This window comes from Triticum dicoccoides, chromosome 4A (genome assembly GCF_002162155.2).
Source record: "Triticum dicoccoides isolate Atlit2015 ecotype Zavitan chromosome 4A, WEW_v2.0, whole genome shotgun sequence".
In the NCBI taxonomy this organism is placed as follows: domain Eukaryota; kingdom Viridiplantae; phylum Streptophyta; class Magnoliopsida; order Poales; family Poaceae; genus Triticum; species Triticum dicoccoides.
This window is the reverse complement of record NC_041386.1, coordinates 446,621,970-446,634,710: the sequence shown is the minus strand read 5'-3', so window position 1 is coordinate 446,634,710 and position 12,741 is coordinate 446,621,970. Positions and strand designations below refer to the sequence as shown.

The 12,741-nt window shown below is 50.7% G+C and overlaps 1 protein-coding gene across 1 annotated transcript; it reads right to left on the bottom strand.

Annotated features, from left to right (window-relative positions):
- Positions 1–10,078: 10,078 nt before the first annotated feature.
- Positions 10,079–12,528, bottom strand: LOC119286092 (scarecrow-like protein 14). The gene has a single exon (XM_037565428.1). The coding sequence runs from the start codon at positions 12,227–12,229 to the stop codon at positions 10,202–10,204; it is 2,028 nt and encodes a 675-aa protein (XP_037421325.1). The 5' UTR covers positions 12,230–12,528; the 3' UTR covers positions 10,079–10,201.
- Between the last annotated feature and the right edge of the window lie 213 nt (positions 12,529–12,741).

Here is a 12,741-nt window from a genome sequence, read left to right as displayed (position 1 = left end):
AACAGATCCAGCAAGAAAACGACGAACGGAAAAGAGAGGCGAATAAAACGACAAATTTTTGTGAAGTGGGGGAGAGGAAAACGAGAGGCAAATGGAAAATAATGTAAATTGCGAGGAGATGAGATTTGTGATTAGGAACCTGGTTATGATGAAGATCCTCCCTGGCAACGGCGCCAGAAATTGGCGAGTTGAGGAAGACTATCTTGACTTGATCCTCCTCGGCAATGGCGCCAGAAATTCCTTTTGATGTCGCTTGAAGCTATGTTCGTATTTCCCCAAAGAGGAAGGGATGATGCAGCACAATGGCGGTAGGTATTTCTCTCAGATATGAAACCAAGGTTATCGAACCAGTAAGAGAACCAAGCAACACAACGTAAACAGCCCCTGCACACAAATAACAACACCTCGCAGCCCGACGTGTTAAAGGGGTTGTCAATCCCTTTCGGGTAACGACGCCAGAAATGGTGCATGGACGGGAGATAAATTTGTGATAGATCGAACGCCAAATAAAATAAATTGCAGCAAGGTTTAATAGATCTGAAAATAAAAGCAAATAAAAAGATAGATCGCAAAGTCAAATATATGAGAAAGAAGACCCGGGGGCGTAGGTTTCATTAGTGGCTTCTCTCGAGAAAAATAACAAACGGTGGGTAAACAAATTACTGTTGGGCAATTAATAAAACCTCAAATAATTATGACGATATCCACGCAATGATCATTACATAGGCATCACGTCCAAGATTAGTAGACTGACTCCTGCCTGCATCTACTACTATTACTCCACACATCGACTGCTATCCATCATGCATCTAGTGTATTAAGTTCATGGAAAAATGGAGTAATGCAATAAGAATGATGACATGATGTAGACGAGATTTGTTTATCTATGGCGGTAGATATAGATCTCATCTTTTTATCCTTAGTAGCAACGATACATACATGTCGGTTCCCTTTCTATCACTGGGATCAAGCACCGTAAGATCGAACCCACTACCGGGCACCTCTTCCCATTGCAAGATAAATATATCAAGTTGGCCAGACAAAACCCAAATATCGGAGAAGAAATAAGAGGCTATAAGAGATCATGCATAAAAGAGATCAAAGAAACTCAAATACTTTCATGGATATAAAAAGATATATCTGATCATAAACTCAAAGTTCATCGATCCCAACAAACACACCGCAAAAGAGTTACATCATATGGATCTCCAAGAGACCATTGTATTGAGAATCAAGAGAGAGAGAGATGAAGCCATCTAGCTACTAACTACGGACCTGAAGGTCTACAAAGAACTACTCACGCATCATCGGAGAGGCACCAATGGAAGTGGTGAACCCCTCCGTGATGGTGTCTACATTGGATCTGGTGGTTCTGGACTCTGCGGCGGCTGGATGAATATTTCATCGACTCCCCTAGGGTTTTGGGAATATTGGGGTATTTATAGAGCAAATAGGCGGTTCGGGGGGCACCCGAGGTGGGCACAACCCACCAGGGCGCGTATGGGCCTCCTGACGCGCCCTGATGGGTTGTCCCCTCCTCGGGACTCCCCCCCAGGTGCAACCAGGGCCCAATATCTTCCATCTGGTCCATAAAAAATCTTCTAAAGTTTTGTGGCATTTGGACTCCGTTTGATATTGATTTTCTGTGATGTAAAAAACATGGAAAAAACAACAACTGGCACTTGGCACTATGTCAATAGGTTGGTACCAAAAAATGATATAAAATGACTATAAAATGATTATAAAACATGCAAGATTGATAATAAAACAGCATGGAACAATAAAAAATTATAGATATGTTGGAGACATATCACTAGGATAACAGAGACACCCGAAAATGCGAAGACCATCATAAGATGGAGCCGCACCGAAGAGGAGCTGGTGATGAGAGTAGTTCCAGCGTGGAAGACACGGACGAATGTTAATGAGAAGGCTGGCGGTCGCGAGGGCGTCCGGCCAGAACCAAGGAGGCACGTTGGAGTGGAAGATTAACGTGCGGACACAGTCATTAAGAGTGCGGATGACGCGCTTGGCGCGGCCATTCTGCTGTGACGTGTAGGGTCAATTGAGCCGAAAGATAGTTCCATGGGACGCAAAGAGATTGCGGACAGCAACGTTGTCGAACTCTTTTCCATTGTCAGTTTGCAAGGCAAAAATAGGATGACCAAACTGTGTGGTGAATATGAATAAAAAGCTGTGAGTGTGGCGAGAGCGTCGGACTTGCGACGGAGAGGGAATGCCCACACATAATGGAAAAAATCATCCAATATCACCAAATAGTATAGATCACCCATGTTGCTCGCAACCGGGGACGTCCAAACATCACTATGCAATAACTGAAACGGAAAATTGGAAATGCTTGTAGACTCGCTAAAGGGGGGACGAACATGCTTGCCAAGACGACAGGCCTCACAAGAGTGGTCATCAACCTTATTACATGAGAATGAAAAACTCTGAAGAATCTGATGCAAAACTGTGGAGTTGGGATGACCGAGGCGGGCGGGCCAAAGATCGACACTAGCGGCGAGGACGGCTAGACGGGTGGCGCCGGAAGGATGCACCGGATGAATCTCATCCAGGTTGTCACATCGGTGGAGTACCATCCGTGTACGGGCGTCCTTCACAGAAATGCCAATATCGTCAAATTCAATAGTGATAGGATTCTCACGAGCAAGGCGACAAACAGAGACAAGATTGTAACTAAGTCAGGAGAGATAAGAACATTAGACATGTTAATAGGAGTAGAAGTGGAAGGAAACGACATATGACCGACATGTGTAATGGGTAGAGAGGAACCGTTACCAACAGTGATGCGAGTGGGAGTATGAACAGGAGTGGAAGACGTGAGGTTACCGGGATGAGCAGTCATGTGAGCGGTGGCGCCCGAATCCATGTACCAGTCATCCCCGCCACCGTAGTTACTTGGTGACGGAGCCGAGTGCAGGGTAGCGAGAAGGGCCGGGTCCCACGGCGGCGGCACCTGGGGAGGGTAAAACCCTCCGTAGGCCGGCACGGGGGCGGCGCCTTAGGCGGATGCGGCGCTGTAGGCGGGCGCGGGCGGGGCGCCGTAGTCGCTGTAGGGGGCGATGTTCTGCGTGGCAAAGAGCGCCTGGTGGCTCACCGGACGAGGCCCAAGGATGCCTGGGGTGGGAGCCCGAGGGACCAACATCGAGTACGCGTGGACGACTCCCGTCCACAGGTTGGTGTCGTAAGTCCACGGTGGGGTGGCCTGCTGCTGCTGACAAGGGGCCCCCTGTGCGCCTATTGCTGCTTCTTGCAACCGCCCTCGCAGCGGTTGTCGTGGCGCCCGCCACCCGGCTGTTGGGGGGCAACGGGGGGCGCGGGCGGTAGAGGGAAGAATCCGGGGGCACGAGGGGTGGCGGCTGGTGCCGCAGCGCAGGCGGGGCGGCCGGTGGTGGGGCGTCATGTTAGGTGCCGGCAGCGAGGGCATGATGCTGCACGCGCTTCTTGACCCCCTTCATCCGACGCTCCTCCAACGGCAAGTACGCCACAAGCTTGGGGAAGAAGGGCTCCGGCATCAAGGTGAGGTTGGAGCTGGTGTTGCAAAAGTCCTCGTTGAGGCCGGTGGTGAACGTGCTGAGGAGGAGGTCGTCATCAACCTTGGCGCAGATGTCACGGAGCTCATCCGCCAACGTCTTTAGGCGGCGGCAGTAGTCATTAATGGACTGTTCATCCTGGTGACAGTCAAAAAATTCCTGCTGCAAAAAAAACGCGGCGCTGAAGCTTGTTGTCGTTGAATAGGCCATTGAGCTTGACCCACATGGCGCGGGCGTCGTTGCCATCGCTCGCAACCGTGTGAAACGTGTCCTTAGAGATGGTGGTGAAGAACCACCAGATGAGCGTGGCGTCGATCGCGGTCCACTCGGAGTCGTCTAGCATGTCGCAGGAGTCGACGGTGCCATCAACGTGATCCACGAGGTTGTTCTCATGAAAGAGCAACGAAAAGTACGTCTTGCATGCGAAGTACGTGGAGTCGGTGGCATCAAGGACAACAGGGACGTGTTCATGGATGTTAATGTCGCGGATTTCAGCAGGGTCTGGCGCAGCGAAGGGGTTGGAGATGGAGGAGGCGTTGGACGACATGGCGGCTAGGGTTGGGGGAGGGTGCGACACGGCGGTGGAGAGGCAGCGCGACAGGGTAGGCGGCGCAGCGGGAGGGCGGCAGCGCAGCGGGAGGGCGGCGCGGCAGGGGAGGCGGCGCAGCGGGAGGGCGGCGCGGCAGGGGAGGGGGAGGCACGCATGGGGGAGAAGGGAGCGGCAACGGCGTGGGGCGGCGACGACTGCAGATAGCGGCGGTGGCGGCTAGGTTAGGCAGAAGCGGGAGAAGATCGTGATGCTATCTGATACCATGTAGATAATAATTTGGTGCATCGATATCTTATTGATCGTGCACTAGACACATATATATAGGTATAAGGGGTGCGATCGGTGTCTTGTCTCCTAAAATACACGTACATACAGAGAGGGAGACGGACACTACATGTGCGGCATACAAAATCCAGACCTACGTGATAGTTTGAGATATTGGAGAATAATTGTTGTATTGATTTGGGGCCTCAAGGGTTGTTTATATAGATTACAAAGCTTGGGCTCCAAGACTAGACTAATAGAGATAGATTACAATACGAATAGTCTTATACTCTAATATCCCCCCGCAGTCTCAACGTCAGATGTAACAATGTTGAGACTGGAGCGTATGTCGGTGAACGATGCAGTCGGGAGTCCTTTGGTAAAAATGTCAGCAAATTTGGCACTTGTAGGAACATGAAGAACGCGAACCTCGCCAAGAGCCACCTTTTCACGAACAAAGTGAATGTCAATCTCAATGTGCTTTGTGCGACGATGTTGAACTGGATTGGAAGCCATGTAGATTGCAAAGATGTTATCACAGTAAACAATGGTAGCACGTGGAAGCGGACGGTGAAGTTCAATGAGAAGCTGCCGTAGCCACACCGCCTCGGCCACAGCGTGAGCAACCGCCCTATACTCAGCCTCAGCAGAAGACCTGGAAACTGTTACCTGCCTTTTAGAACACGAATAAACAAGATTATCACCCAAATAAACGCAAAATCCGGATGTAGATCGTCGAGTATCTAGACAACCTGCCCAGTCTGCATCAGAATAAACTGTCGAGCTTGTAGGTGAAGAAGAATTAAAAAGGAGACCGTGATCAAGAGTGCCTTTTAAATAGCGGAGAATGCGTCTGACATGAGCCAGATGAGGAGCACGAGGGTCATGCATAAAGAGACAGGCTTGCTAAACGGGATAGGAGATGTCAGGACGAGTAAGAGTGGCATATTGAAGAGTGTTGGTGATGCTACAATAGAAAGTGTGATCAGAAAGAGGATCACCATCAGCCGACAGTTTAGCACCAATGTCGACTGGAGTACGAGAGGGTTGACAATCAGACATACCAGAACGAGAAAGCAAGTCCAAAATGTATGACCGTTGAGAAAGAAAGAGTGAAGACTTTGTGCGAGAAACATTAATACCTAGAAAATGATGAAGAGGACCAAGATCAGTCATGGAAAACTCACGATTGAGAGAAGAGATGATATGTTGAAGAAGAGAATCAGAACTAGCCGTGAGAATGATATCATCAACATAGAGCAAGAGGTAGGCAGTGTGAGTAGGAGACTGATAAACAAAAAGTAAAGAATCAGATTTGGAGGGAATAAAGCCTATGGTTTGAATAAAAGTAGCAAAGCATTGAAACCATGCATGAGGGGCTTGTTTAAGGCCATAAAGAGATTTGTTGAGGAGACAAACAAAATTTGGAGAGGAGGGATTCTCAAAACCAGAGCGTTGCTGACAATAAACAGTTTCATTGAGAGTGCCATGAAGAAAAGCATTTTTAACATCAAGTTGATGAATAGGCCAAGAAGAGGAAACAGCAAGACTAAGAACAACACGAATAGTGCTTGGTTTAACAACGGGAGAAAAAGTCTCATCAAAGTCAATACCAGGCTGCTGGGAGAAACCACGATACACCCAACGAGCTTTGTAACGAGCGAGAGTGCCATCGGAATGAAATTTATGACGAAAAACCCATTTGCCAGAAACAATGTTAACACCAGGAGGTTTGGGAACAAGAGTCCATGTATTATTTTGCTGAAGAGCTTCAAATTCATCGCGCATAGCGGAAAGCCAGAGAGGATCAAGAAGAGCTCGCTTATAACTGGTAGGAATAGGAGAGATGGTTGGGGTGGCGGTAAGATTGAGACGTTTTGTGGGGAGAAGAAATCCTTGTTTTCCATGGGTGCACATGACATGATCATTGGTGGGCGGTGGTATAAGAACGACATTGGGTGGTAGTGGGTTTTCGGATGAAGAAGACGGTGAGGGAGAAGAATCAGAGGTGGTGGGTGTCGAGGTGGTTGCCGTGGTAGGATGTGGTGAGGGCAAGACGGCTGGGGTAGAGGATGCAGTCGCGGGAGAGGTGGGGGACGGGGCACGAGGGTGGCTGACGGTAGGCAGCTCCGGCTGAGAAACGGAGCAAGATTCCATGGCAGCAGAGATGACCGAAGGATGAACTAGGGAAGAGGTTTTGGTGGTGGCGGATTGTGGTGGAGTTGGTGTTGTGGTTGTAGTGACAGAAAAAGGAAAAGTATTTTCATCGAATGTGACATGACGAGAGAGAATGATACGACCAAAAGATGGATCGAAGCAACGATATCCTTTGTGATCATCAGAAAGACCAAGGTGAATGCAAGGTAGTGAGCGTGGTTCTAGTTTGTTGGAGGCGATAGAGGCGATGTTGGGAAAGCATAGACAGCCAAAAACACGCAGAAAAGAATAGTCAGGGTGGGAGAGAAAAAGAGATTGGAAAGGCGAATAAAGAGGGCAAGTTTTAGTTGGTCGAATATTAAGAAGTAGTGTGGCGGTGCGAAGGGCTTCAACCCAAAAACGGGAAGGAAGAGAAGCTTGTAAAAGCAAGGTGCGAAGAACATCATTAATAGAGCGAAGACAGCGTTCAGCTTTACCATTTTGAGAAGATGTATAAGGGCATGAAAAACGAAGAAGAATGCCTTGAGAGAGAAAGAAGGTGCGGTTTTGGGTGTTATCAAATTCACGACCGTTATCACATTGAATAAATCGAATTGGCAAGCCAAAGTGTGTGATTACATATTGTCGAAAGTTGAGAAAAATTGCAGGTACTTCAGATTTAGCGCGAAGAGGAAAAGTCCAAGTATAGTGAGAATAATCATCCAAGATCACAAGATAATATTTATAACCAGAAACACTAGGGACTGGAGAGGTTCATAAATCACAGTGAAGTAACTCAAAAGGAAAAGTACTAATGGTAGTAGAGGTTCCAAAAGGTAATCTAACATGTTTGCCGCATTGACATGCATTAAAGAGAGAGGGATTATGAGGACTGCTAGAACTAGGGATACAAAATTCTTGGAGTAAAGACGTCAAAGTGTTTTTGCTGGGGTGACCGAGACGACGATGCCATAGATCAACTGATGTGAGCATGGCACGAGGGGTGGATGTGGGCGTGCCATGAAGAGGATAAAGATCGCCCGTGCTATTGTACCGAGCGAGGACCGCACCCGTTGTCAGATCCTTCACAGACAAACCAAGAGGGTCAAAGGCCAGGATAACTTTGTTGTCAATGCAAAATTGTCTAACAGAAATAAGATTTTTGATGATGGAAGGAACAACAAGAATATTGCGTAGAAGAAAATTGGCATGAGAGGAAGGGATGTAAGAGTGACCGGTGCATGAAACAGGGATGGTGGAGCCATCGCCAATGGTGATCGTGGAAAAAGCAGAAGGAAAACAAGCTGACAATAAATTCATATTTGAAGACATATGCATGGATGCACCAGAATCGAAAATCCAATCTGTACCTGCGTCGTTGAGGACAAAATTGTTCATGGCGTTGATGAAGGCGGCTTGGTCCCAAGCCGGCTGTTGGGGAGGAGCAGAGGGGCCAGGAGCTTGCATGTTGACGTAGGGGATAGCGGATGGGTAGTATGCGTATGGGGCCTGCATGTTGTAGGAGGCCGGCATGGTGTTGTAGGGCGACGGCGGTCCTGGTGTGCTGGGAGGCGGAGTAGGAGTGGCGGTGTAGACGTGCGCCGGCAGCCTGGGTCCAAGGAGTCCCAGAGAGCCGGTGGCTGGACGAAGACCGAGGCTCCACGTGCTCGTGTACGCAGGAGGGGCACCATACGGCGAAGGGGCCGACCATGGCATCGACCAAGCCTGTACGAGACCAGTCCAAGGATCATGCTGAGGAGGCCATGGCGACGGAGCTGGTGGCGCTGGAGCGGTGGATGACGAGGCTGGTGCAGGTCCGGCAGGACGAGATGTAGGAGGCCGGTAGATTGGATTCTTGCCCTTGTAGTTGGGGCTCGGGCGCCAGCCTGGTGGTGGTGTTGAGGCCGTGGCGGCCACAGCAGGAGTTGGAGGGGCGGCCGGTTGCCATGGCAGCCCAGGTGTGGGAGCTGCAGAAGAGGATGCGGCAGCATGAAACACCTGCGGCGCCCGTTGCGCCTTGCGAGCCTGGTTCTTCTCTTCTTGCTGGAGGATCGAGCGGACCTCCTTGAAGGTGGGGTATGGCTTGAGCATGGGGATGAAGGACTGCTGCTTCTCGAATTGATCGCCGAGACCTTGGAGGAGGGCGTTGATGAGAGTACGATCCTCAACGTGATCGCCAAGTTCACAGAGTTCATCGCCGATAGCCTTGATTCGCTGGCAGAAGATGGAGACCGGGACATCTCCCTGCATGGTTGTGCGTAGCTCAGTGTTGAGCGCGTTGATTCGCGCGTCGGAGTTGTCCTGAAACAGCTGTTGAAGGGAAGCCCAGAGATCGGCGGCGGTGGCGTCATCGTCGGAGACCAGATTGAAAAGCTCCGTGGAGATGCGTGTGTAAATCCACTAGATGATGGCGAGATCATCTTTCACCCAGCGAGGATCAGCGGGCTGTGGCGGGTAGGAGGGATCAATATGGTGACGTAGGCCGCAGCGCCCGAGATGGATGATGAAGAGATGGCGCCAATGGTAGTAGTTGTGGATGCCGAGGTCTAATGAGATCGGTATGAAGGGAGAGACATCGGCAAGGGTGTCGGCTAGGGAGAACATTGGGTTTGGAGGGGGAGGTGTTTGGGTAGTTGTAGAGGAGGAGGTAGAGGACGGGGCACCGGCGGCGGAACTCGGCCATGGAGAAGAGGGGCCGAGTCGGCCGGGGCGGCGGCGCGGGTGGCGGTGCCATACCAGGTGCGGAAAACCTAGGCGTCGGATACCATGATAGTTTGAGATATTGGAGAATAATTGTTGTATTGATTTGGGGCCTCAAGGGCTGTTTATATAGATTACAAAGTTTGGGCTTCAAGACTAGACTAATAGAGATAGATTACAATACGAATAGTCTTATACTCTAATACTATGTACATGTACACATGTTCAACAAAAAAAATATGAGGCTTTTCCCCTTCGAAATATACAAAACATGGGCTTAAATAAGTGGCGAATCAAACTTGCAACTTGCAAGCACATAAATAACTAAAGCCACGCAATAAGCATCTATCGGACCTCTGACCACAACTTTAATTCTCTGTACAGTGCTGGCTTTCGAAACTGAACTTCATGCTATACATTCAGCAATTGACTAACGGTTAACTAACGTATAACAGATCTGAATTTTTTGACTTCCTCCCAGTTTTGTTTTTTCTCTCTTTTTTGAACTCATGGAATTCTTTCCACTTATCACCGTCGGTAACTATTTATTTTATGTGTTTGAACTGGCATGAAATTATATGATCTTGGATTTCTTCAATGGACACCTTCAGTGTCAGCTTCATATGACGTAGACAGTATCTAGCAAGAAACTGAAACTTGTGGAAACATCTTCAATCGTCCACACACACACAAAAAAAAAAAAACACAGGCAGCAAAAGATGCACGAACCAAACGATGTAAGTCACCAGTGCAACTTTATTGCTCAACTAGCATCTAATATTACTCTTCCCAAGCAAGGAAAGCTTATCTATCAATTTGATGATACAGCAGCAACTGAAGTTTAGAAGCCACACATCCTTAACACAAACAATTTAACGCATGTAATATGTGGAATTGCTTGTCAGGTACGTACAAGAGATGTACCAGCACTATATAAGCGTGGATATATCTATCTATCTATGTCTATAATCAGACATTAGATTGAGAAAACAAGCTAGGTGGCATCAGCTGCAATCCATGATGACCAGGCGTAGAGCACACGCCCCTTCCACCTGTGTAGCAACCACCGCTGATCCGCATCAACAACAAAGTTCCTGTGGTAGTTGTCCTTGACCTTGTCCAGCACAAGCTTAACAACCTCTGGATTCAACGGCAGCTGCCTCAGCCCAGCCCGGTGGTTCCGGAGCTGCCACTGCTTGTACGTCTCAGGGCGCTCCACCCGGTCCGCACCTTCACATGCTAGGACATTCAGGCAAGACCGGCCGAAGATGTCGCGCTCGAGCAGCAGACGCCCTTCGTTGTCCCGGGGGGCGGTTGTGTCCAGCAGGTCGAACTGGGCCGAGTAATGGAACAGTGCCTCGCGGAACCGTGTCAGAAAGGATGTAGCACCGTATGAGCCATTCATGATGCCATGGATGAACACATCTGGACGCATCTTCCTGATGTTGTTGAGGACCTGATCCCTAGGGCTTGGACCATCAAAGCCGAGGCTTTCGTCCATCAGGTGCCTGAAGTGACAAAGACTGATCACCACAAGCACCTCGTCCCGGTCGATGTTCAGGTCCTCCGGCCGGACAGTCTCCCGCTTTGCTGGGATACCACGGAACTTAAACGGCACGCCGAACACGCGGGCGAAGTTGCTGAGCCTGCGCCCCGTCTCCTCGATGTGGTAGGCTCCGTGGAACCCAGGTTGAGGGAGGTCAATGCCGGTGATCCTCACCTCCGGCGGCCCGCCTTCTCTAGCCGCGAGCATGCGTAGCAAACCCGGCCACTGGAGCCCTTGATTCAGACCATAGTCCACAATGTGCAACCGTCTCTTACCTGCCACAGCATTGCAGATGGTCTTGTCGGCGAAGATGTACGCCACCTTCTTGCAGCAGCAAGCCGCCGTGTAAAGCTGGTTGGCCTTGAGGAAGTCGGCTACCGAGATGCGGCTTAGTAGGAGTGACTGGTAAAGCTCGCTCCCCCTACCCGCCAGCCGTGCCTCCAGCCCATTGGCGAAATAATGCGCCAGCCTTTGCCCTGCATCCCCCTTCGGGGACGAATGCTGCCTGATTCGCTTCAGCAGCTCAATGGCGCTCTGGCGGTTGTCCGTGGACAGCGCCTGAGCGCAGTTGAGCAGCAGCGTGTGCAGGTCCACCATCTCACTGTCATCCACGGCCTTTCTCGACCGGCCGTTCTTCCGGCTGTTCTTCCCGGGCTCGCCGTCCACTGCGGCGGTCAGGTTCTGAGTCCCCTTCATGCATATCTCGTGTTCCTGGAACATCATTTCGTCAAACATCTTGCGTTCCTCCTGCTCCGGCATCATCAATTTGCTGGGCCTGCCCACATCCGGCTCCAGTGCCAGTGCGGCCCTCTTCTTGTTGTTGAGGCTGACAGCATTCCCGCCTCCCACCACTGTCCCCTCGTTGATGGACAGGGTGATGTCGGGCGGCAAGAACTTGCTAGCCTCCTCCATGCCTTTGAGGAAGGCCAGGTTGAGCATGTCCTCGTCGCGGGGCAACAAGTGATTGAACAAGTCAGAGCTCGGCCTTTTGGCCATCTCGTCGCCGTTGAGGAGCCCTGGGCTGTGATTGTCCGGGGAGGCGGAGGCATGGCCGTTGACGTCGGTGTAGGGCGGCCGTGAGATCTGGACTGGTGCGTCGTCGGGCGATGCCGATGCCGATGCCGAAGCAGTTGCGGTGCTGGGGGTGGTGGAGGCAGTTGCGTCGGAAGAGGAGGAGGGCGAGGAGGTGGAGCCGCTGGCGCTGGCGCTGTCGGCGAGGTCGACGAGGATCTGCGCGAAGGGCTGCTGCGCGCGCAGGACGGCGGGGTGGTTGGGGTAGAGGTAGAAGAGGTGGTCCTCCGTGCCCTCCTCCATGAGCAGGCGCGAGATGTAGGGGAGCACCATGTCGTCGAAGGAGGAGTGGCCGTCGTCGTCGCGGGGCGTGGGCGGCAGGTCGAGGAAGAGGGACGGGGACGGCGGCTCGAGGCGCGCAAGGAAACCCTGCTGCCCCAGGAACTCCTCCGGCGTGGCGGCCATTGCGCTTCTGGCTGGTAAGTACTTGACACTGGAGTAGAGTAGAGTAGCTATCTAATGCTGCGTTGAACATTACCCCGCTGCTTTTCTTCTTCTTTAAAAGGATGGGATGGAATGGAAGCATGACCATGGAGGAGCGAAGGTTCCAGGAAGGAGCCGGTGAGATGAGAAATGGAGGACAGCAAAATGAATGAAGCTGGCCCGTGCAGTGCAGTGCAGGTGCACCAACCCAACCCTAGCAAGCAAAGCAGAGTACGTATGTGATGGGCATTGACCGTCCCCGCGTTCCCCGGGATCATATCTATCTTTGCATCCAGCCTCAAATGCATACTCCCAACAACAATTCTGTTGGGAGGTAGCACTACAATTTTGACTCGGTTGCATATGCTTCCGTACATGTAAACATGATGCTTCAAAAGTCATAGCCAGAGATGGATGGAGATGGACTAAACTGCTCTTACCTACTTATTAGAGGACATCGGATAGTTAGCTTTGGAACAAAGTTAGTTACCGAG